Here is a 22,030-nt window from a genome sequence, read left to right as displayed (position 1 = left end):
CCTTTAATTGCCTTTGTCATTTGCTACTGCATATTGCTAAACAAATTAATCCCTCTCTAGCATGTGCTCCTCCCCTTTCTTTTCCCCGCTCTTCATTACAATGTGAAATAACCTAAATGTACATCGAAGGATGAACGGCTAAAGAAAATGTGGTACCTACATACACTGGAATATTATTCAACGCTAAAAAAGAAATTCTGCAATATGCAACAACATGGGTAAACCTTGAAGATATTACGGTAAGTGAAATAAGCCAGTCACTGAAGGCCAAATATTGCATGAATCCACTTACATGAAAGTATCTAAAATAGTCAAACTCGTAAGATCAGGGAGTACAATGGTGGTTGCCAGAGACTGGGGGAGGAGGAAATGGGGAGTCACGAATATATGGGCATGGTTTCAATCACGCCAAATGAATCACTTCTACAGATCTGCTGTACAACACAGTGCGTGCCTACAGTTAATAATACTGGGCTGTATATTATCTGTGAGGACTACGTTCCAAGACCCCCAGTGGATTCCCGAAACTGCAAAGAATACAGAACCCTGTTCCAAGTTGGACCTTGGGACAACAGGGGTCTGAATTGTGCAGGTCCACGTATCTGCGGATTTTTTTCAATAAATACTGTTAATTGCCTTTTCTCTTCCTTATGATTTTCTTAGTAACATGCTTTCTCTAGCTTACTTTATTGTAAGAATATAGTACATAATATATATAACATACAAAATAAATGTTAATCAACTGTTTATATTATTTGTAAGGCTTCCAGTCAACAGTAGGATATTACTAGGTAAGTTCTGGAGGAGTCAAAAGTTACATGTGGATTTTCGACTGTGTAGAAGGTTGGTGCCCCTATAACCCCCACTTTGTTCAAGGGTCAATTGTGTGTGTGTGTGTGTGTGTGTGTGTGTGTGTGTGTGTGTGTATGCCTATATTTTTTCCTATACTTACATACCTTTTCACTTAAAGGAAGTATTTTATGGCTTCCCTTTGGCATATCCGAATTGCCAGCATCACTAATGTTGTGCTTTGGGGCTGTTATTAAGTAAAATAAAGGTTACTTGAACGTAAGGACTAAGATACCTTGAGAGTCAATCTAATAACCCAAATGGCTACTAAGTGACCCAGGGGCAGGCAGTGCATACACTGGACAAAGGGATGATTGCCAGGGGACAGCACAAGATTTCATCACCTCAATATGGCACACAATCTGAAACTCATGAATTGTTTATTTCTGAAATTTTCCACTTAATACTTTCAGACTGTGGCTGACCACAGGTAACTGAAACCACGGAAAGTAAAACCATGCAGAAGGGGGACTACTGTACACTTACAAATTTGTTAAGAGAATAGATCTCATATCAACTGTTCTTACTGCAATTAAAAAAAAAAAGATTAAACATACAATGTGAAATATCTTCTCCATGTTGAGAAAGCTTATGATAACAAGAATGGTGATTAAATAAAAACAAGCATGATATTAAACTATTAGAGAAGCACACTTGTAAATTTTCATAAAACATACTACTTCATGGTCTATGATGAAAGAAATAAAACCTGTTAAAAGACGTCAAAAATTACATACAGAACTAATGTGTTCAGTCACTAACTTATACCATGACACCATCTTTGTACGTTTAACAACTGACCACACTTACCATATAGCATCTCCCTATATCTAATCATACAGATATAAACATTAATTGAACATTTACTATTTGCAAGAAAATCTACAAAGGAACACATAGGTGTATAGGAATGGTGCATCTTAAAGAGCTTATGACATATTGAAAGTTCAGTATGTGATGAATAAAATAATGCACAATAAGTTTTACCATAAAGTATATAAAGGCCAACATAACTAAATAATAGGGACAAATAAAGTTAATTCACACAATAATTTAAGATAAAATTTATAAAATAACAAGCAAAAATGAATGATAAGATACATAGATCAAAGCCAAGTAAACTGAAAAACACAGAATTTAAGAAAAACACTTGAGAAAGAGTTGGGCTCTGGGTGTAGGAAATCAGGGTGCAGCCAGACGGAGCTGGGTCGGGCAACCAGGTAATAATTTCAAGATGTAGGGTGTCACAGTTCAAACTCAGGTTCAACTGGTTTTAGAACATTCAGCGGTGTAGAATTTGCTCTCTTCTTTAAAAACTTCCAATCCTGCATCAGCTCTGGAATGGACACAGCTTCTACTGTTGCTTTGGGATTTGTGGAAACTCAGATTGACGTGAGTAGTGAATACAGTATAGACAAGGCAATGGTTGAATTTGCTATGATGGATCGGAAACTGAACCATTATGCAAAGGCTGTGCAGTCTGCGATGAATCATGTAAAAGAAAAGCATCCAGAAAAAATACCAGATCTGGGAGGCCAGATGGTTCAGTTGGTTAGCGGGTTGCCAGTTCGATTCCCACATGGGCCAGTGAGCTGCGCCCTCCACAACTAGATTGAAGACAAAGAGCTGCCACTGAGCTCCCGGAGGGGCGGGCGGATGGCTCAGTTGGTTAGAGCGCGAGCTTTTAACAAGGTTGCCTGTTCAATTCCCACATGGGATGGTGGGCTGTGCCCCCTGCAACTAAAGACTGAAGATGACAACTGGACTTGGAGCTGAGATGCACCCTCCACAACTAGACTGAAGGACAATGACTTGGAGCTGATGGGCCCTGGAGAAACACACTGTTCCCCAATATTCCCCAATACAACAACAACAAAAAAATCCACATCTAAAATTATTAGTGGAGAAGAAATTTTTGGCTTTACAGAATAAGAATTCTGATGCAGACTTTCAAAATAATGAAAAATTTCTACAGTTTAAACAACAGCTGAAAGAACTAAAGAAGCAATGTAGGTCAGTATGCTTCGCTTTGCTTTGGCTTTCTGAAATTAAGGAACTGACTTGATGAACAGTCCCAGAAACTTGATTATATAAAGTTTACTTATCTGCTTGTCTTGGAGAAAAAAGTGCTTGGGACAAAAGTTAATTTGTATTGCAAAATGATCATTTCTGTAGGGTTATTGCATAGATTTTTAGGAGTATAACAAAAAATTACTAAATAAATGGCATGGTGGGATATACTAAAATTTATAGTCTCTTTTAATATTTCCAAGTTGATGACTACCACACCTGAGAAATATTTTTTTTTCTTCTGAAGAATGGATCTCTTTTTGTTGGATTGGGATGAGGGTTGCAAGTGGGATTGGGTCGTAAAGGGGATAAAGGGAAGATACAGAGAAAAAGTAAATGCCTAGCTACATTTAAAATTAGCTAAATCAATGTGTTTTTACTTAATTTATTTTTTAAGGAAATAAGTTTTTCAAAATGTAGACTGGGATATATTTTTTCTAACAATATAGTCTTATCAGTCTTACTGCAAGTGAAAAATGCTGTGAACACACAAAATTATAGAAAGAGATTTACATTATCCGTCAAGAGATAAAAATGTAGTAAGATTCAATATTAAATTCCTATTAATTATTCATTTCTGTGTAATTATTCAAATGACATCAAACGACCAGTAAAAAATATCAAGATTTTAAGACATGCAGTCTTTTAAGACTCTTTTTAACCAACCAAGGTAAAATTCAAAAGCAAATTGACAAATGCAGTATTTAAGTCCTATTCAATTGTGCAATGAAACACCACCCCCAAGTGGAAATTGTTCAAAGTGCAAACAAACAGGTAAGCATTGAAGCTGGGATAAGGAATTGATTGGGTCAATAATGTGTAGTGAAACAGTATCAGAATAGATGTATTTAAAACAAGTCTCTAAATTAATACTGACCCCATTCATTCACCCCACTATCACCAGAGCTAAATTATAGGGATTACAACCTCAACTAGAAAAGCACTGGTTACATGCTGAAAGGTTTAGATTGCAACAATGTTAAAAGATTTTGCAATTGTATACAAGTGGAAAGTATTCATACTTACGGTATGAGACACTGTTACCGCTTAAATGTATCTCTAAAATTCTAATAATAATATGTATTTTTTAAATACCATCACCACCTTACACTGCTGCATTTGAGCTCCACACAGCTTTTTAGGAGCTTGACATGAACAGTTTGTTCCTACTTTCACTGATGAGGACAGTCTGGGAAAGGTTAGGTAGCTTGCCCCAGGCCCCAAACGGCAAAATCCGCACTAGAACCTGGACCTACTACAATGCCATTCTGCTCCTCTAATGCTAAAGCAAGTTTTCTTTTATCCTAAAAAGAACATAACTATTTCCATAAAACAACAACAAAAATCACATTTGTTTGATGAGGATATAGAGGAAAGGACAAAACAGCCAGCCCACTCAAACAAATAACTTTAAAATAGGTAGTAAAAATTGTAAGATGACGTTAATTCAACACAAGAGTCTTTTCAGCTGAACCCATTAAAATATCCCAAAATGTGATATATTTGTAAAGCCTTCATTTATATTTCTTATCGTTTTGCCAGTTGAAATCACATTTTACTTACGGTGTTTATGTTTCTTACAGTTTTTTAAGTGTCTCGTATTTATAAAAGATTTTTATTATTTGTCATATGTGTTGCAAATCATAAATTCCTTTATTGAAATGTTGAGAGAGAAAGAGGTAATATCTGAGCATTAATATTCCTTGATGAGTTCACTGTTTTGTTATGTAAACCATGTTGAGATATCTGGATTTGTCTTCAGTAATCCTATTTGATGTACAGGTCTTTGCTCTCAGAAGCTGGCTTTCTTATTCTTTCCCTCTGTCCTTCATCCCAGCTTTCTATGACTACAGGCTCCAAAGACTATATAGCACGAAACAGGCTTAGGGTCTCCAGGTGTCCAGGCTGCTATATAAACTGAGGGAATATATATCTCACTTTCAGTTTGCACAGAAAAAAAATGCAGCTCAAACTGGTCATCATCTTCCTCAAACTGTCCCACCTTCTCAGCACCACTTCTCTGCTGGGTGAGATATCTCCCAGGCACTTTCCTTTCTTCCATTTCTGAACAGCACGTCACTGAGTCATAAGGCCTTGTCAACAATTTCATTATAGTTCTTCAAATGTTTGTTGTGTTCCCACTCTAGATCCAGCACTGTGCTCATTGCTAAGGGCTCTTAGGGTTGACAGTTTGTTCGCTGAGGAGTTTCCAGTTCTTTTGAGGAATGGTTTATCGCCATGTCTTTCCTATTCTAGCATTTCATGCCCAGATTACTGCAGTTGCCTCACAGGTAGTCTCTGCCTCCCATCTTAACTTCTCCAGGCTGGCAGCGGCCTGCTGCTAGAGTTCTGGCCCTATAGCAGCCTCTATACTACGTCATTCCCTAGCTCAAAATCAGCAGTGGAATCCTATTATTCGCTCCCTAACTTTCAAGATCCCTTGAAGTCTAGCCTCACTTTACTGCTTCAGTTTACTATGGGTAGTTCTTTCTTTTTGCTGAAGCTCAATGCAGGAAATTGCTCATATAGCAGTTTCCAACTTCCCACTAAATTATCAAGAATAATCATGTTATAACGCTTTATATTTGAAGAGTGCTTTGTAACTACCTTTACATATGTTTGTGTTCATATAGTTATTCATTTCAAGGGTTTGTCACAAATGAGTCAGATCTATTACCAATGACATAGCTATAAACTATTTTTTATTTCCAAAGTGAAATGATGCTTCCAAGTCTACAAAATCAGAATGATTTTTATGTGTGTTGATTATATAAGTAACATCCTTTGTACTGAGTAACCCAAGAAGTGTAGAAAAAGATAAGGGCAATATTATGTTATAAATATATTTATCTTTGGGAAAAGTTATTTACTTTTTTTGTTTTTAAGAAATTCAAACCATACAGACACAAAAAAGTCCTTTTTTTTCACTTGCCCTCCCCTAATCTCGCCCATAGATAACTACTATTAGCTATTTCTTGTATGTCCTTCCAGACATTTCTAGTTTCTATATTTATGCCTTTTCTCCATTTTGGTAAGTTTCCCACAGCAAACAATAACAGGAAGAATCATTGCGTTGATTTTAGAGCTGTGGGCCCAATGAGGATTTCTTCCTGTATTCTGTTATGCCCTGACCACTGCCAAAAGTATCTAAAGTGACTTAAATATACAATACATGCGTAAGGACTATTAAAGAATGGAAAAAGTAACAAAATGCTTTGTCCGGGAAAGACAAGCCTACTGAACCAGCAGAGGCTAATAGTAGCTACTCTTGCTGAGGACAGTGTCAGGTTTACCCTTAAGCCTCTTGACAGTCAAGGAAAAAGGGGGAAACACAGTGTTGCCACACCACTTTCACTATTGAGGAGAAAAACACAATCACATTAGTGCGTGAGAAATCTTTCCCACGATGGCCGTATATGAATCTAAATACCTGAAAGACTCTAAAATGTGGTGGTAGTTTAGAGAGCACTGTGTTAAATTAGGTCCTTTGAATTGATTTCCTTTGTCTCAACAACAAGAAGGCATTAAAGGTATCCTTCAAGAGACAAGAAACTGAAAATGAGGACTGATCGTCCAGAGTTCAGTCCTAGAATTATGTGTATCTGTATTCACCCTCTAGGTAATCTGATCCAGTCTCCTAGCTTTAAATACCATCTATAAACTGAGAATATTCAGATTTACCACAGCTTCAACATGCCCCCCCAAATACAGAGTCCTGTATCCCACTGCCGTATCAAAGTCTAATAGGAATGTGTCCTCTCTGCCAATCTGGTGCTTCTTCAGTCTTTCCTAACCTAGTAAACGGCCACTCTATCCTTCTCTTTCCCTTACAACCCACCTCAGCAAATCAGCAAATCCTGCCATATCTACCTTCAATATATCCAGAATTTAAACTCACTGCATCACCTACTTCCCTACCACCTGTCTAAATCACCACCATCTTTTATGTGGATTACTGCAATAACTTCACAGGTCTCTCTGCCTCTACTTCTGTTTTGTTTTGTTTTGCTGTGTGTGTTTTTTCCCAATGTAAAATTACAAGCATGCACAGGAAGAGTAAATAATATGATGAACCACAATGTACCTACCTGGGGAAGATATGGGCACTGTACATACAGCTCATTATTATAAGCTAGAATCCACACGTGCTTTCTTGTAATCTTTCTTCTTGTGTCATATAAGTTTAACTTATCCACTCAGTCAGCATACACATAGGGTGCCAAAAAAATGTATACACATTTTAAGAAAGGAAAAAATTACTAAAATTGTAATAATACATACTGATAACAAAAGATGAATACAAGTCACATTTGACTTCTGCAATTATAAGAGGTGCTCAAAGTGGTTACCATCAGTGTCCAGACACTTCTGATTATGGCGAACTGCTGCTTGAGCAATGCAGACCCAAGTGTCCACTTGTTTCTGGCACCCCTTGGCACCCCCCATATGTCTTGATTCATTACTAAGCAAAGCACTATGTTTACACTTGAAGAGAAAACATCAATGCCTAAGGCAGGCCCTTTTCTTTAAGTGTCAATAAAAAAAAAATCAAGTGTAATTTAAGAGGGTCTGGATGCCCCCTGAGTGAACAATACTTCAGGCTCCCTTTGACATACCCAGTTCACGAGCACAGAGCCTACCATGTTTCCCCGAAAATAAAACCGGGTCTTACATTAATTTTTGCTCCAAAAGATGCATTAGAGCTGATGGTCCGGCTAGGTCTTATTTTCGGGGAAACACGGTAGCACTGGCTCCTTTCTTTTCCCTTTACAAAAGACTTTAATTTTTTTTATGTCATTTAATCCCCACCATAATAATCCTGGAAATTAGGTAAAGTAGCTACTGATATTCAGAAACATACGAATGTACTAATAGGCAGCAAAGTCAGGAATTGAAGCCTGACTTAATTTCAAAGGCAATTCACTTTCCCCACTACAGTTCACCTTCTGGCTGTCAGGATCACACAGTAAGTTAAATACACAGGCTCTGGCATCAGAACACAGGAACTTAAGTCTGATCTTTACTTTTTTTTAAAAAAAAAAAGAAAAGACTCATCTTTACCAGTAATTATATAACTACAGCATAGAAAATAAATAATGTCAATCTTACTTTAAAAAATTGTAATTTCAATTATCCAAAGGTGTTACTTCTTCAGTTCAAGAATAGAAAACTTTCTGCCTTTCTTACTGTCAAAGAAAAGGTTCTTTTTGATGGAATACTTCAATCTTCTTTGCGTTCATACCCTCAAGACAAAACTTAATATTCAGAGAACTGCATATGGCTCACCTATGTAGTAAACCTGAAAACTATTCCATTCCCAGTATTTACTTCAGATATGTGCAAACAGTTCCTGAAAGATGTGATTTATACAAAACCAAACGTCCCTTATTATAATTATCAGCCAAAGGCTTAGCAGTTCTCCCCAGATTTAAATCTCTCATAATGCTTTACATTATGGAATCTAAAACAAAGCAATCACATTAACATGAAGTTAGAGAATACCTTAAGTGACACCCTTAATTGTGGGCTTGGCCCCTGATTTCCTTTGGCCAATGAAAGTGGCATGCCACTTCTGAACAGTTTTAAAAGCCACCAAGTAGATCCACTGTTATTTTCCCTTTGTCCCAAGATTAGCAATATCCCAGATGGAACCTGCTCCTTCAGCTGGGATCACGAAATTAGGAAGACACACAAAGCTGAGACACCGCTAACCAGAAGTTTAAAGGTCATGCAAGCATGAAATAATCCTTTATTATTGCTGGCCATTTAAATAGGTTTGTTAACCCGTATAACCCAGCAATAGTTGACTTATATGAGAAACAAGTTACTCTACTTCTTAAGGTCTTACTTCATACTGGCCTGTGAGCTCGTCCTACGTTTATCTGATTAATCACTTTTCCACAAACAAGTTACTTTGATGTCATAACAGCCTATCTTTCCTTTTTTTTTTTTGCTTACTCAGGTTAAAAAAAATGCTGAGCAAAACAAAAATTAAGAGAGGAGCAATGTTAGTACATGTGATGCAATCTCAAAGCAGGGTTTCCATCCATGTTTTAAAAAAGCTAAAGTAGTTAAAAAAGCTAGTGGTAGTTACGAAAGAACACAACCCATTGGTGGCCTAGAAAGTTCACAGGTAGGTAACAGACTGAAAAACAGTAGAAAATAGCCAAAAGTTCTGCAGTTTCACACAGACTGACTTCTCCCCTAAACTAAACTAAATCTGGCTCTTCAGCGGCGTTTGGCAAATAATTTTCTAAGATACAAATTTTCTGCCTTCTTAGACTTTCACCAGCACTTGCTGCAATACCAAAGGTATTGCCAAATACCTTTGGCAATGACAAAATAAACAGACACACTGTCCGTTTACCTTCTCGTTGGAACTCAGAAACTCTGCTTCTGAATTAAACAAATTCAAAGGTAACAGATAAATACAGGAACACTGATCCCTACAAACACACACTGCTGTAAATTTTATAAAACAAGGTTATAAACTAATATTATAGCTTAGTCACAACAAAAAAAGAACAGAAATTTACTCAACCAAACTCAAAAACACACCAGCTCCTACCCCCTCCAAAAGAGTCTATGTCAAACAATAAAAGAACCAACCAAGAAAGGACCTTTTTAGCATAAAGCAATATTCTAGGCCCTTTAGAAGATTCAGAAGATAAAACGAGTTCCTTGAACTTACAGAATTGAATGGAAAAAATATAAATAAAGTTATAAGGGGAGCCAGCCCGGTGGCTCAGGTGGTTGGAGCGCCATGTTTCTAACACCGAGGTCGCCTGCCTGAGGTCACTGGTTGGATTTCTACATGGGCCAGTGAGCTGCACCCTCTACATGAAAGATTGTGAACAACAGCTCTCCCTGAAGTTGGGCTGCCATGAGCAGCCAGAGATTGGCACAAGCTGCCGCCAGCTGCTGAATGCTACTGTGGGCCACCGTGAGCGGCCAGTGGCCAGTGTGAGTGGCCCGCAGCCAGCGTGTGCTGCCGTGGGCTTCTGTGAGCGCCAATCCACAACCGGCAACCGACTGCCTCAGCCGGGGGTGGGGAGCGCAAGGCTCATAATACCAGCATGGGCCAGGGAGCTGTGTCCTACACAACTAGACTGAGAAACAACGGCTTGAACCAGAGTGGGAGGTGGGAGGGGGCGGAAGAAAGGGAGAAAATAAAGTTACAAGGGAAAATTATTCAGAAATAAATTGCAATACAAAAAAGAAACTAAAGAAAAAAACAACAACAGTAACAACATGTGAAATATTCTTGGAAAAATCTGACAAAGACGATCTAAACTATACACCCTCTAGCCAAATGCCACAATGTCAAAATCTGTCCTTGCCAAAGCAAACTGGATTAACACAGTGGTTATGATGTTATACAAGAAATGTCTCTGTGTCCCTTCTGTTAAGTTACACATCCACACTGACGAAGAAGAGTGTACGTACTGTCCTGCTTAGGTCTCCTTTTTTTTTTTTTTTTAAGGGGAACAGGACTTTATTGGGGAACAGTGTGTACTTCCAGGACTTTTTTTTTTTTTTCCCAAGTCAAGTTGTTGTCCTTTCAATCTTAGTTGTGGAGGTGCCGTTCAGCTTCAAGTTGTTGTTCCCTTAGTCTTAGTTGTGGAGGGCGCAGCTCAGCTCCAGGTCCAGTTGCCATTGCTAGTTGCAGGGGGCGCAGCCCACCATCCCTTGCGGGAGTCGAACCTGCAACCTTGTGGTTGAGAGGATGCACTCCAACTAACTGAGCCATCCGGGAGCTCAGTGGCAGCTCAGCTCAAGGTGCTGTGTTCCATCTTAGTTGCAGGGGGCGGAGCCCACCATCCCTTGCGGGACTCGAGGAATTGAACTGGCAACCTTGTGATTGAGAGACCACTGGGCCACGTGGGAATCGAACTGGCAGCCTTTGGAGGTAGGAGCATGGAGCTCTAACTGCCTGAGCCACCGGGCCGGCCCAGGTCTTCTTTATGTAGAAAATTTGGTTGCATGCACACTCTTTTGTTAGATATGTCTCCATAAACGAATCGGGAAAAATTTGTCTCTGTGTACTCCCTAGTTAAGATGTAGAAAAGCTGGGATTGGGAGATCATTGTGGAGCCAATAATTTCATCCCAGGAAAGACACTAATAAAATACTGGGCCATAACATCTACCCTACCCACCTATCCTACACTGAGCGTTGTTATCCTCCACAAAGGCTTAGACAAATCTGATGCGTCCACACCAACTGCCAAGTATATCAGACCAGTCCAAACCATTTAGATTACTAAAACTTCCCACCTTTGGGATACAGCATTTTCCAAATCACCCCCTTCAATTAAAGAAAAACACATTGTAAAAAGCTTCCATTTGAAAATTTTTGATCAAAGAGATTAAAAAAAAAAAAAAAAATACACTTTAGAGTCCCTGACTCCAAAATTACAGTTCTCAAAATGTACTTATTTCTTACTCTTATCATTACACTTACAGGGATTCATCTTGTACCAGCCTTCTAGCGCAAAAAATTATAATCCACAATATACCAAATGCAAGAATTTCCTTTTATATAAAGAATGCCTTCCCATCTTATCAATTCTGTTAAGTTGCAAATTCTGTGAAACTAGTTTACTTGAAAAAGTAAGTTGTAAAGTCAGCCTCAAGAGGGAAATATTTTTGCAAGCAGAAGAAAAAATTTCTGATGAAATTTGACCTTGACAAATTATTTGATGTAAAGACAAAGGTGGCTGGCTTATGAGACTATAGTACTTTAGCTACCAGCTACTGATTAAAATGAAAAATATATCAACTTACCAACAACTGATGCACCTCTTTCTGCAAAAGCCAGGGCATAGGCTCGGCCCAGTCCTAATAAAAAAAACAAAATAATCAGAAAGTTGAGCAAATGTCAGCATAATTGTTTTGGTCGACTCAACTCAATGCTTATTTTAAAATAACTGATGAGTAATTGATTACACTTCAATGGTAGAGTCTTCACTGGTACTCTCAACCTCTCTCACCCTTTTCTACGTGCAAGTTGGAATGCTTAAAACTGTATTTTCCACCTATTTTACCTATCATTTCCTACCATTCTACCTAGCTGCTAGGATGGTAGATGTGAACTGGATTCCACCATTAAATGCATTTGCATGAAATCTGGAAAGTGGAAATGAGACACAAGCCACCTTCCCGTGACTTCTAGCTGCTGCTGTTGGTGAAGAAGCTGACTTCCTGAAGCTTCCTAGGTATTAAGAAACAGTAGATTTAGTGGCAACTTCTTGATCTAGCTCCCTAATCTCTGGATGGCAGCTTCCATTCTCTACTGATGTCCAGTGACTATTTGGGCTGTAGCAGTTTAAATGGCCGCCTCACAAGTTATGGCTCCCCTAATGCACCACTTCTGTATTGTTCCAAAAGTCATCCCAAGAGGAATTGCCTAAAATTCAACTAGCCATGTTAAATCCTTTCCTGCTTCAAATATCTAGTGATTTCTATATACTGCACTGACTCCAACTACACAATCACCAAACACAGTTATTAAACACTAATTAAATTTTTAATTCCAATTCAAAGGTATATGGTGTAAATTTACATATCCAAAAATGGATATATACCTATGTAAGTTTTACAGGCACCAAATCTCAGTAAGAATATATAAAAGACAGGCAATTAGTGGTTATCTCTGGGGAACAAAACTGTGACCAGCAACCAAGGGTGGAAGGCTTACTTTATATTGTTTAAATTATTTTGACATGTACCCATTTTTAAAATGTATATTAATTAATTGACAAATTTAATTGGTAGTTTAAATTTAATTTAAATTAACTGATAAATAAGTATACAAATAACAAATTGAGATGGCTAAATTATCAGGCTCTTCTAAAAAAGAACCCAAAATATAAACTAAAGATATCACCAAATAATTTATTTTTCAATTTAATACACTCTGAATATGAGAGAATTTAGCCAATACAATAATTCAAGCCTTCTCATATTTCATCAGATCAAGTATGAAGCGCTTGTTCTAAACATAGGATTTTTAGAGAAATCAAATACTCACGACTAGAATGCAAAAAATTATGGTAACACAGTAGAAAAATCATCAGACAAAAGGAATGGGGTAGATCTCTAAAGGAGATTGACCTAAGTTAATCAGAGAATTGTCTCAACTTAAAACCAAGGTATACAATTCTCTCAAAAGATACAGAAGTGGGCCGGCCCAGTGGCTCACATGGTTGGAGCACGGTGCTCCTAACGCCAAGGTCTCCGGTTGGATTCCCACATGGGCCAGTCAGCTGCACCCGCTACAGCTAAGATTGTGAACAACTGGCTCTCCGGGGGGACGGAAGTGATCTACCTTTATCATACAGGCCCATACAAACTGCACACAATCTGTAGTATATAAAGTAAAAAGTAGAGTCTCCTCTTTTTCCCTCCAACACAACTAGCCCATTAACAGATTGGTAAGGTTCCTTCCATTTTTCTATATCTGTTCTTATATAAACATTATTTAAATAGTTTATGTGCATTAGTCTGCCTCCCCAATTAAACTAGAAGGTCCCTGAAGGCTGACATTGAATACCTCACTCCTTTGCATTCCCCCAAAATGCCTAGCACAGCTTTACAGTCAAAATGCACAAGTTATTTCCAAGAGCCTCCCTTTTGTCCTAGTCCTCTCTTAAATCCTGTCTTAACTCTCTCACACCTAAATTCATTGTCATTCACCCTCTCTCCTCCAGTTCCTTATTTTTTTTTTATTGACCTTAAAATCTTTAGCACTGGCAAATCTCAGTTGATTCTTTTCTCAAACTGCTTGTTCAGTTTCCTTTCAGTAGTTTAGACTCATCTCTACTTGAAGTTACCAGAGAGCCCCTGAGAAAATAGCTTCACTATTTTCACTTTCTGGCTTTACCAATGAAAATATTTTTACCAGTGAAAATATTTCACTTTCTGGCTTTACCAATCAAAGAATTCAAATGACTTCAAAATCTCTCCTCTGACTTCAGAACCTCCAACTATTCACACACTCTCATTATCTCTAGATCTACAATTTGCTACCTTACAACCACGTAAAATTCAAACCGGCCAGACTTCCTCCTCCCATTGCCCAACTTCATCAATCTCACAGAGTTACATGCCCAACAACCAGTAGAGCCAGCTAATAAATGCAAATTCCCCTGTTATACTACCAATCATGGCAAAATTGTTGATAGTCTCAATTTCACTACAAAATTATATTCCCCCCTCAGATCAGAATTCAAGTCCAATAGCTAGCAACTGTATAATAATCCAGACAATGGAAAGTCTGCAGGGCTCTTTAAAATATGAACCAGTTTATGAACAGGAAGTGCTAAGTTCATAATTGTCTTGTCACAACTCATTAATGTTTCACAAAATCAATTTAGTGGGTTGTAATCTGCATGTATTTAATGAAACAGAATAGCTCAGAGTCTACTTCACTTACTATTACCATGTCATGAATCTGTTTCAAATATAGATGGTATTTGTGCATACTGGGTCCTGATGCAAAATGTATTTCATACTGTGAATCACTCACTGTCAAAAGAGGTTTAAAACAGTGAGTACATCACTTAATTATTTCCATTAAAAGCAAAGTGTAAACCGAATGTTTTTCCAAAAGCATATCATTTTAGAATAAATATAGCTATGAGTATAATTAATTAATACTAAAAGTGTTTAATACTAAAAGTGTTTTCAGAAAGACAGCATTAGAATCCATTTTATCAATGGAGATGTAAAAATACATATGCATTAACTGACAATTCCACTATTGTGACTTTTAATACATAATTCAAATTAATCACGCATTAAGTCTATTCTAAGTATAAGGCACTACCAGTGGGGAATCAAAAGCGCCTAAGGTCAAGATCCCTGCACGTGGACATTACAGAGGTCACCTGCTGGGGGGGACATAGTGTAAAACCTCACAACAGAACATTGGTGTGGGTGTTGAGTAGCTTGCTTTAACTTTTTTGTCCTTTAAACATAGGGTTATTTCACCTAACAAATCTTCATTTTGCTTCTCCTGAAATATAAAATCTGGCCCACTAAAATCTGGCCCACTTCAGAAATGTGTCTGCGTGGCAGTTTCTACTGTCCCCACCCCACTCCCATTTTATTCCTCTATCACCTGCCCGACCCCCTAGGTGTTTGAGTTTCCAACCCTTGCCAAGACACCAGCAGACTTTGAATACAGTAGCTCCCCACTGACCCTCTAGAGATATGTTCCACAATCCCCAGGTGATGCCTGAAACCTTGGACAGTACCCAACCCGATGCATACTATGTTTTTTCCTATATATACCTACATATGATAAAGTTGAATTTATACATTAGGCACAGTAAGAGATTAACAACTAATAATAAAATAGAACAATTAGAACAATATACTGTAATGAAAGTTATGTGAATGTGGTCTCTCTCAAAATATCTTAATCATGCTGGTCTCACCCTTCTTGTGACTATGTGAGCTGATACAATGCCTATCGGATGAGATGAAGTGAGGTGAACGAGGTAGGCACTGAACACAAGCACTGTCATACCACCCCAGCTGGCAGAGCTAAGTGACCAACAAGCGGCTAGCATATACGGCATGGATATGTGGTAGAAAGGGATAATTCACGTCCCAAGCGGGACAGAACCACTGCTCAAGATTTCATCATGCTACTCAGAACAGTGCACAGTTTAAAACTTATAAATTGTCTATTTCTAGAATTTTCCATTTAATATTTTTGAGCCAAGGGTAACTGAAACCGGGGGACTACTGTACAGTGCTTGGCTTGATAAGCATACCAGAAACTCCAACGTGGACTTTAGATGCTCCGTTTAAAGACCTGCCTCCCCGGAACGAAAAATCAGAGAACTTAAAATCACCCAGGAGAAGAAAGAAACACTAAATAGATGACTTTTCAAAGACAAGGAACTGATAGCTCTACCTCGGGAAGGGGGCGGGCGGGGCGGGTAATTTCAACCTCCCGTCAGCCTTCCCACAACCTTTAAAAGACTTGAGAGAAGCCTGAGAGTCTGCAGGTAGGAAGAGTCCCAGCTGATACGCATGCACAGACCAGCGTCACTAGACCTTTTACCCAGTCCTGCCACCCAGAGCCCAGCCTCTCCACTCATGCAAGGCCGGGGCCCGCGGGAGGCTCCCACAGGGGAGGCGGGTAAGCGGGCTGCACCTGGCTGTGTGACTAGGTGTTTCTAGCCCCCCACCCCACTCAAGGCTGACCAGCCCCACCTCTCCCTCCACAAGCGCCCCGCGAACCGCTGCTCTACATCCTCCCAGGTCGCCCCACCAGGTCCCATGACTCGCTCCCCAAGCCGCTTCCTACCCCACCTCCACTGCTTCCCACAGCCCCCAACGCTGGGACCGCAGCTGCGACTGCGCGTGTATCCCCTGCCCGAAAGGGGGACTCGCTGCGTGAGAGCGAGGCAGGCGCCCGCCCTCCATCCTTCGCATGCTCACCTCCCCCTGCACCGGTGACGAGTACTACCCGCCCATCAAATCTCAGCGGCAAGGCCATGAGTTCGGTCTTCACCGACGCGCACACCCGCTGGCGGAATCCTCGGAGCTCAGACTGCGGATAGGGAAGAGGCCGGCAGTGGCGGAGGCGGAGTGCGAGTGACCTATTAGTTTCTGGGAAGGAGACGGACGCCGTAGTTTTCCAAGTGCGCCTGCGCGGGTATCCCTCGGCCCTCTGGGGAATGTAGTCCGGCCGTGCTTCCAGTCGGGAGGACAGCCTGCATAAGAACTTATCTAGAAAGGTCATTTCTGCTTCAAAAAGTAGTAATGGGAGCTGCTGGGACCTGTGTGGTGAAATGGCTGACTTGGTACCTTGCGTTTATGCTTTCAACCATCGTTTTGTCACTCAGTCAACAAGCGTTTTCTTGATTCAGGTGCTAGCTTAGAGAAATAGGATGTAGCCTCTATCCTTAAATAGCTTCAAAAATAGCCCCTAAGAGGATCCGGTATATGGTGACGGAAAGAGAACTGACTCTGGTAAACACACAATGTGATATATAGATGATGTATTGCAGAATTGTACACCTGAAATCTATGTAACTTTACTAACAATTGTCACCCCAATAAGCTTTAATTAAAAAAAAAAATACAATAAATAAATAAATAAATAAATAAAAGATATGTAAACAAATGTCAGTTTTATTTTTTTAATCTTTTTTAATAACGCATTTGGAGAATACCTTAATAGAATTTGGAGACATTAAAATGATCTATCTTTATCAACCATGTTATACTTTCTAAATAAAATAGCTTATCTTTCCTAAAAAAATAGCCCCTAAGAAGAAATGGCACCCTTACCCATGGGTAAAGATTTCTCAGAATGTAATCCCTGGACCTCCTACCTGAAAATCAACTGGGAACTATCAAAAATGCAGAATCCTGGCCCCCAACGCTGGCTGCCCAAAATAGAATCTCAGGAGACCAAAAAAAAAAAAAAAAAAAAAAAAAAATTCAACAAGTCCTCCTAAATGATTTTTTGTTTTGTGCGTTGAAACAGTTATATGTAGTTCATTTGACATTTATTAACATCTATAGGTGGTAGACACATATTTACAGATGAACAGTAAGGTCCTCCAGAGCGATTCAGTCGGATGGTAAACATTTTTTTTTTCTTTTAATTTTATTGGGGAATATTGTGTGTGTTTTTCCAGGACCCATCAGCTCCAAGTCAAGTCATTGTTTTCAATCTAGTTGTGAAGGGCACAGCTCACTGGTCCATGTAGCACTCAAACAGGTGACCTTGGTGTTAAGAGCACTGTGCTCTAACCAACTGAGCCAACTGCCCCCCCTCCCAGATGGTAATCATTTAATAACAATGCAGCATGATAAAACTTGTGACAAATATCAACAAGTCAGCTAATGGTGTCAAAATAAAGGGATGATTACTATCTCTGCTGGGGAGAAGGGAATACTTTCCAAGGGAGATGACACACAAAGAACATTCAAAAGTGAGCTCTGCAAATAAAGGAGGACATTACGTGCAAAAGAAATACTAGCTAGATTGGTGGGGAGGGGGAAAGAGAAAGGCCCAGAAGTAAGCAGAGTCCATCAGATCACATTTAGCTGTTTTAACGTAGTGCTGGAAATGTTTGTAAGAGGGATTACTCCAGGGAATACATTGCACCATTATTATAGTGCAATATATATAGTGATTGTAGGTTGACAAGGAGAACAGATGGAAACCTACTCAGAAAAATTATGGAGGTCAGAAGTAAGTCAGAGGAAATGTTAAAGAGGGAAAATTGGAAGATATTTTTGGAAATGGAGTCAGGTCTTTGTGATTAATTGGATGTGGATGTGAGGGAGGAACAACTGAAATAACCCCCATATTTCTAGCTTGAGAATCTGGGTTACGATGGGCCACTCACGAGAATAAGGATTAGTGGAAAAAGAACAGCTTTTTGAGAGAGCATGACTGTGATTTTGGGCAAATTTTGTTTGGGAAGCGAAGTGAAGGTATGGCTGAGACAGCTGTGGTTCTTAGAGCTCTGAGAGTTTGGTTTCAGTGCTCAGGCAGAGCAAGAAGTCTCTGTAACTCAAGACTGAATCTCCAAAGAGCAGTCCTTTCACTGAAAGCTTGCCCCTGAAGCAGCTCTTTGCTCAGTTAGACCTTTGTCCACCTCTTCCTTAGGACCGTTCACCCTTGAACTTTGGTGCTCTCCGAAACCCAGGGAACTTGCCCGGAGGGTCCTGGACCCAAAGATAAGAAAGCCTTTGTGATAAGAAAGTGGTCACTCCTAGAACTTCGGGCCAGGACCTCGCCCCGCCCGGTGCCACCTCCCACCAATGGTTGTCTGGAGGTAGAGCCCTCTTCTCAGTCCACAGCTGGCGCTGGCGCCACTGACATCAGTTGCTCTCTGCAGAGGCGAGTCTACCCTTGATGCTATCCTTGGTTCAGACCGATGGCAACCTTCTTTGCCTACTGGCCACGAGGAAGGCCCAGTGGCGCAATCCGTTGCCATTTAGAATCCAAGCTCGAACCAAGATGTAAAAGTGAGCCTTGGGCATAGCCCTATGGGAATCCTAGGTTCAAGGATAAGCCTGTGTGACCACTGGGTACCCTTTGGTCTCCACACCCCTGCTTCCTGTGGAGAAAGCTGATCCCACGAGGAAGCCTAGTGAGCCTGTGCCCTTTTGTCAAGCTTCACTCCGAGTGCAGGATCCATCCAATGCCCTGCCTCCTAGTTACATAATGCTCTCACTTCCAGTGACATTTTTTTTTTTTTTTTTTTTTGTCCAATCTACTGTTGGCATTTTCTTCCATGGTCACATTCTGGACATGTTCATTACCACAAAGCTTACCACTTCTGAAATCTCATGTCCAAACATTCGACCTTTCCAGCACCTTTCCAGCTCAAGTTCTCCCATTGCAGAATTCCTCTCTCTCACTGTACCCTTCAATGCTCTGACTCCCATGGCTCTCTCAGCATCCATCGTCCCTCTGTCTTCCTTTCTGTCTTGCATAGACTCCATGATTCATCATTACAATCCACAACCCCAGAAAACTCTGAGGTCTTCCAATTCAAAATGTTTTCTAATTTCTATGATCCTTTCTTTCTTGATGCATGAGTATATTTCTTAATATCAAACATAAGGGGATTTCCTAATAATCATTTCGTTGTTGATGTTGAGCTTAATGTATTATTATGAGAACATACTTTGATGTCAATTCTTTTAAATATGTTGAGATTGGCTTTGTGAACTACCATATAGTTAATGTCAGTAAAGATTACAGGTGTACTTATAAAGACTGTACAATTTGTGATTTAGGGCTCAGGGTTCTGTATATGGCCAGGAAGTTAAGTTTGTAGATCATATTATTCAACTTTTTTATATCCTTATTGGTATATCCTGCTTGTTCAGTTACTGAGAAAAATATTTATAAAATATCCCACTATGATTGTGGTCTGTGGGAAAGGCCTAATTATTTAACACAGATTGGTGGAGAATACAGAATCAGAAAATGCCAGGAAATTTTCTGAAAAGAGCCATTCAAGTTACTTTTACTTGAAAGTGACGTCTCAGTTTTAATCCTATCTTTCCCTTTCTATCTAGATAGACGTGGATAAATTATTCAACTATTCTAATCTCCTCCTAAAAGATACCATTTTAAGTACCTTGTCACTAGTAAGTGCTCAGCAAAAGTTAATTTTCTTCATTTTATGAGGAGGGACTGGTAAGCTACTCTAGAACAACACGGTGACTATGACGTTATAGGTGGTTGGATATATTCATGCTTAACTGTGCATAGAGTTCTTAGTGTGAACTCTGGGGGTCGGTACTTCGCATCTAATTCTCAGTATGAAAGGTCTCTTGACCATTCATATGTGAGAAGTGGTTCAACAGGGATATTAGTTATCTAGTGCTACATAACAAATTACTACAAAACTAAGACAGTTTAAAATCATACACATGTATTTATTGTCTCAGTTTCTGTGACGTGATTTAGCTGGGTTCCTCAAGCGCAGAGTCTCTCAAAATGTCTCTTACGAGGCTGTCATCAAGGCAGTAAGTCTACCCCACATACAAAGGGGAGAGATTCCACAAGGGCATGAACACCCCCTTGGTACTCTCTTGGAATACCCTCATAAAAGGCCAGCTTAGACGTTGCCTAGCAGGGGACACAAATGTCTACAGCTACTTTGACTATGCCCAAGCAGCCAGGCCGGTTCAAGAATGCCCTTTATAGAGTCTGTGCCTGAAAAGAATATACACTTGTTCTGATGTAGCATAATTACCCAAAGTTCTGAAAACTATTGAGCAACACAATGGATGCACTTAACCCTAAGGAGAACGATCCTTAAGCAATGCACAGCGCTTTAAAATTTGCTGCCAACTCATTTTTCTGGAACAACAGAATCTGTGTTTAGCATATTTTCTCGGATAGCCACCCATCCTTTTCAGGTTTTTACAAAAGGGACCTCCCAATTCAACGGTCATTTGTTCCACTCCTCTCTGTGCTTCAGAGTGGAGTGTGTAACACAGGATAAAATAACCAATAAATAAATTTCAGTTTTATTACATATACTCAGATCCTACATTTTGTTTTTACTTTTGTACAGAAAATTTCTATTATTTATCTTCAGCTTGAATAGAAGGGTGAAAATCTGGTGATTTCTTTCCTCCTCAGATGATAAAATCCCCATACTAGCCCAACATTTGATGGAAAAAGTGATTGTGAAATCATCTCTTGATGAGAATATTGAATCTACAAGCTTTTTTTCTTACGTGTTTATTGGGAAATATTGGGGAACAGTGTGTTTTTCCGGGACCCATCAGCTCCATGTCAAGTTATTGTTTTCAATCAAGTTGTGTGCTGTGCAGCTCAGCTCCAAGTCAAGTCGTTGTTTTCAATCTAGTTGTGGAGGGCGCAGCTCATTGGTCTATGTGGGAATCTAATCGATGACCTTGGTGCTATGAGCCCTGTGCTTTAACCACCTTGCTAACCGGCTGCCCGGATCTACATGCTTATTTACAACTTTTCGCAGCTGAATTCCTTAATTCTCTGAGAGATGTGTCTAAATGCAGTATAGACCCTCTACTCTTTGCCTCATTGCATTGTTACATCCAACCTAAATATGTTGTCATGTTAAACAACTTGGTGACTTCTGACTTATAATATTGATAGAAACATGAAGGTCTCCGATAGCTAGAAAATAATGACACCACCTTACCACAAGAGGGAGTACAGAGCCACGGAAGCATCTCTTGTAGTTTTCAAGGTTAGATTCTACAATTCTGGAGAAAATAAAACTTCTGCTGTTTCTATCTCGCCCACCCTCTTTCCCCTTCTAATAATCCAGAGACTTTCTTCTGTCAAAGACAGAACCAACATCTGCAGATCTCTATAAAGAGGAGGAAAACATATCCGGGAGCAGTTTATTTCTCGTGCTGCTGTCTAGGGCTGACTTCCCTAAGGAATACTGCCTTTCCTCTGATTTTGACACCAGAGCCCAAATACAGTTGACTCTTGAGCAACAAGGGCTTGAACTTCGTGGGTCCATTTATATGCAGAGTTGTTTTCAAGAAATACTGTAAATGTATTTTTTCTTCCATTTTTTTTAGCTTGCTTTGTTGTAAGAATACAGTATAATATA

At 39.5% G+C, this 22,030-nt stretch overlaps 1 protein-coding gene and 1 long non-coding RNA gene across 2 annotated transcripts in view; one reads left to right on the top strand and one right to left on the bottom strand.

Moving 5' to 3' along the window:
• Positions 1 to 16,866, bottom strand: part of HSD17B4 (hydroxysteroid 17-beta dehydrogenase 4) — an 85,579-nt gene extending 68,713 nt beyond the window's left edge. Inside the window, exons 1-2 of the mRNA XM_019746537.3 lie at positions 16,377 to 16,866; positions 11,706 to 11,759 (exon numbers count right to left, since the gene is read on the bottom strand). Of these exons, the coding sequence (XP_019602096.3) occupies positions 11,706 to 11,759; positions 16,377 to 16,680 (358 nt within the window). The 5' untranslated portion in view covers positions 16,681 to 16,866. The remainder of the gene's footprint in view (positions 1 to 11,705; positions 11,760 to 16,376) is intronic.
• On the top strand, positions 151 to 637 carry LOC141570667 (uncharacterized). Its single transcript, XR_012494961.2, has 2 exons — positions 151 to 239; positions 430 to 637. It is a non-coding gene; the product is annotated as an uncharacterized LOC141570667 (long non-coding RNA).
• Positions 16,867 to 22,030: the final 5,164 nt, after the last annotated feature.

This window comes from Rhinolophus sinicus, chromosome 3 (assembly GCF_057876585.1).
Source record: "Rhinolophus sinicus isolate RSI-liver-muscle chromosome 3, RSI-T2T, whole genome shotgun sequence".
NCBI classification, from domain to species: Eukaryota; Metazoa; Chordata; class Mammalia; order Chiroptera; family Rhinolophidae; genus Rhinolophus; species Rhinolophus sinicus.
This window is presented reverse-complemented; position numbering and strand designations above follow the sequence as displayed.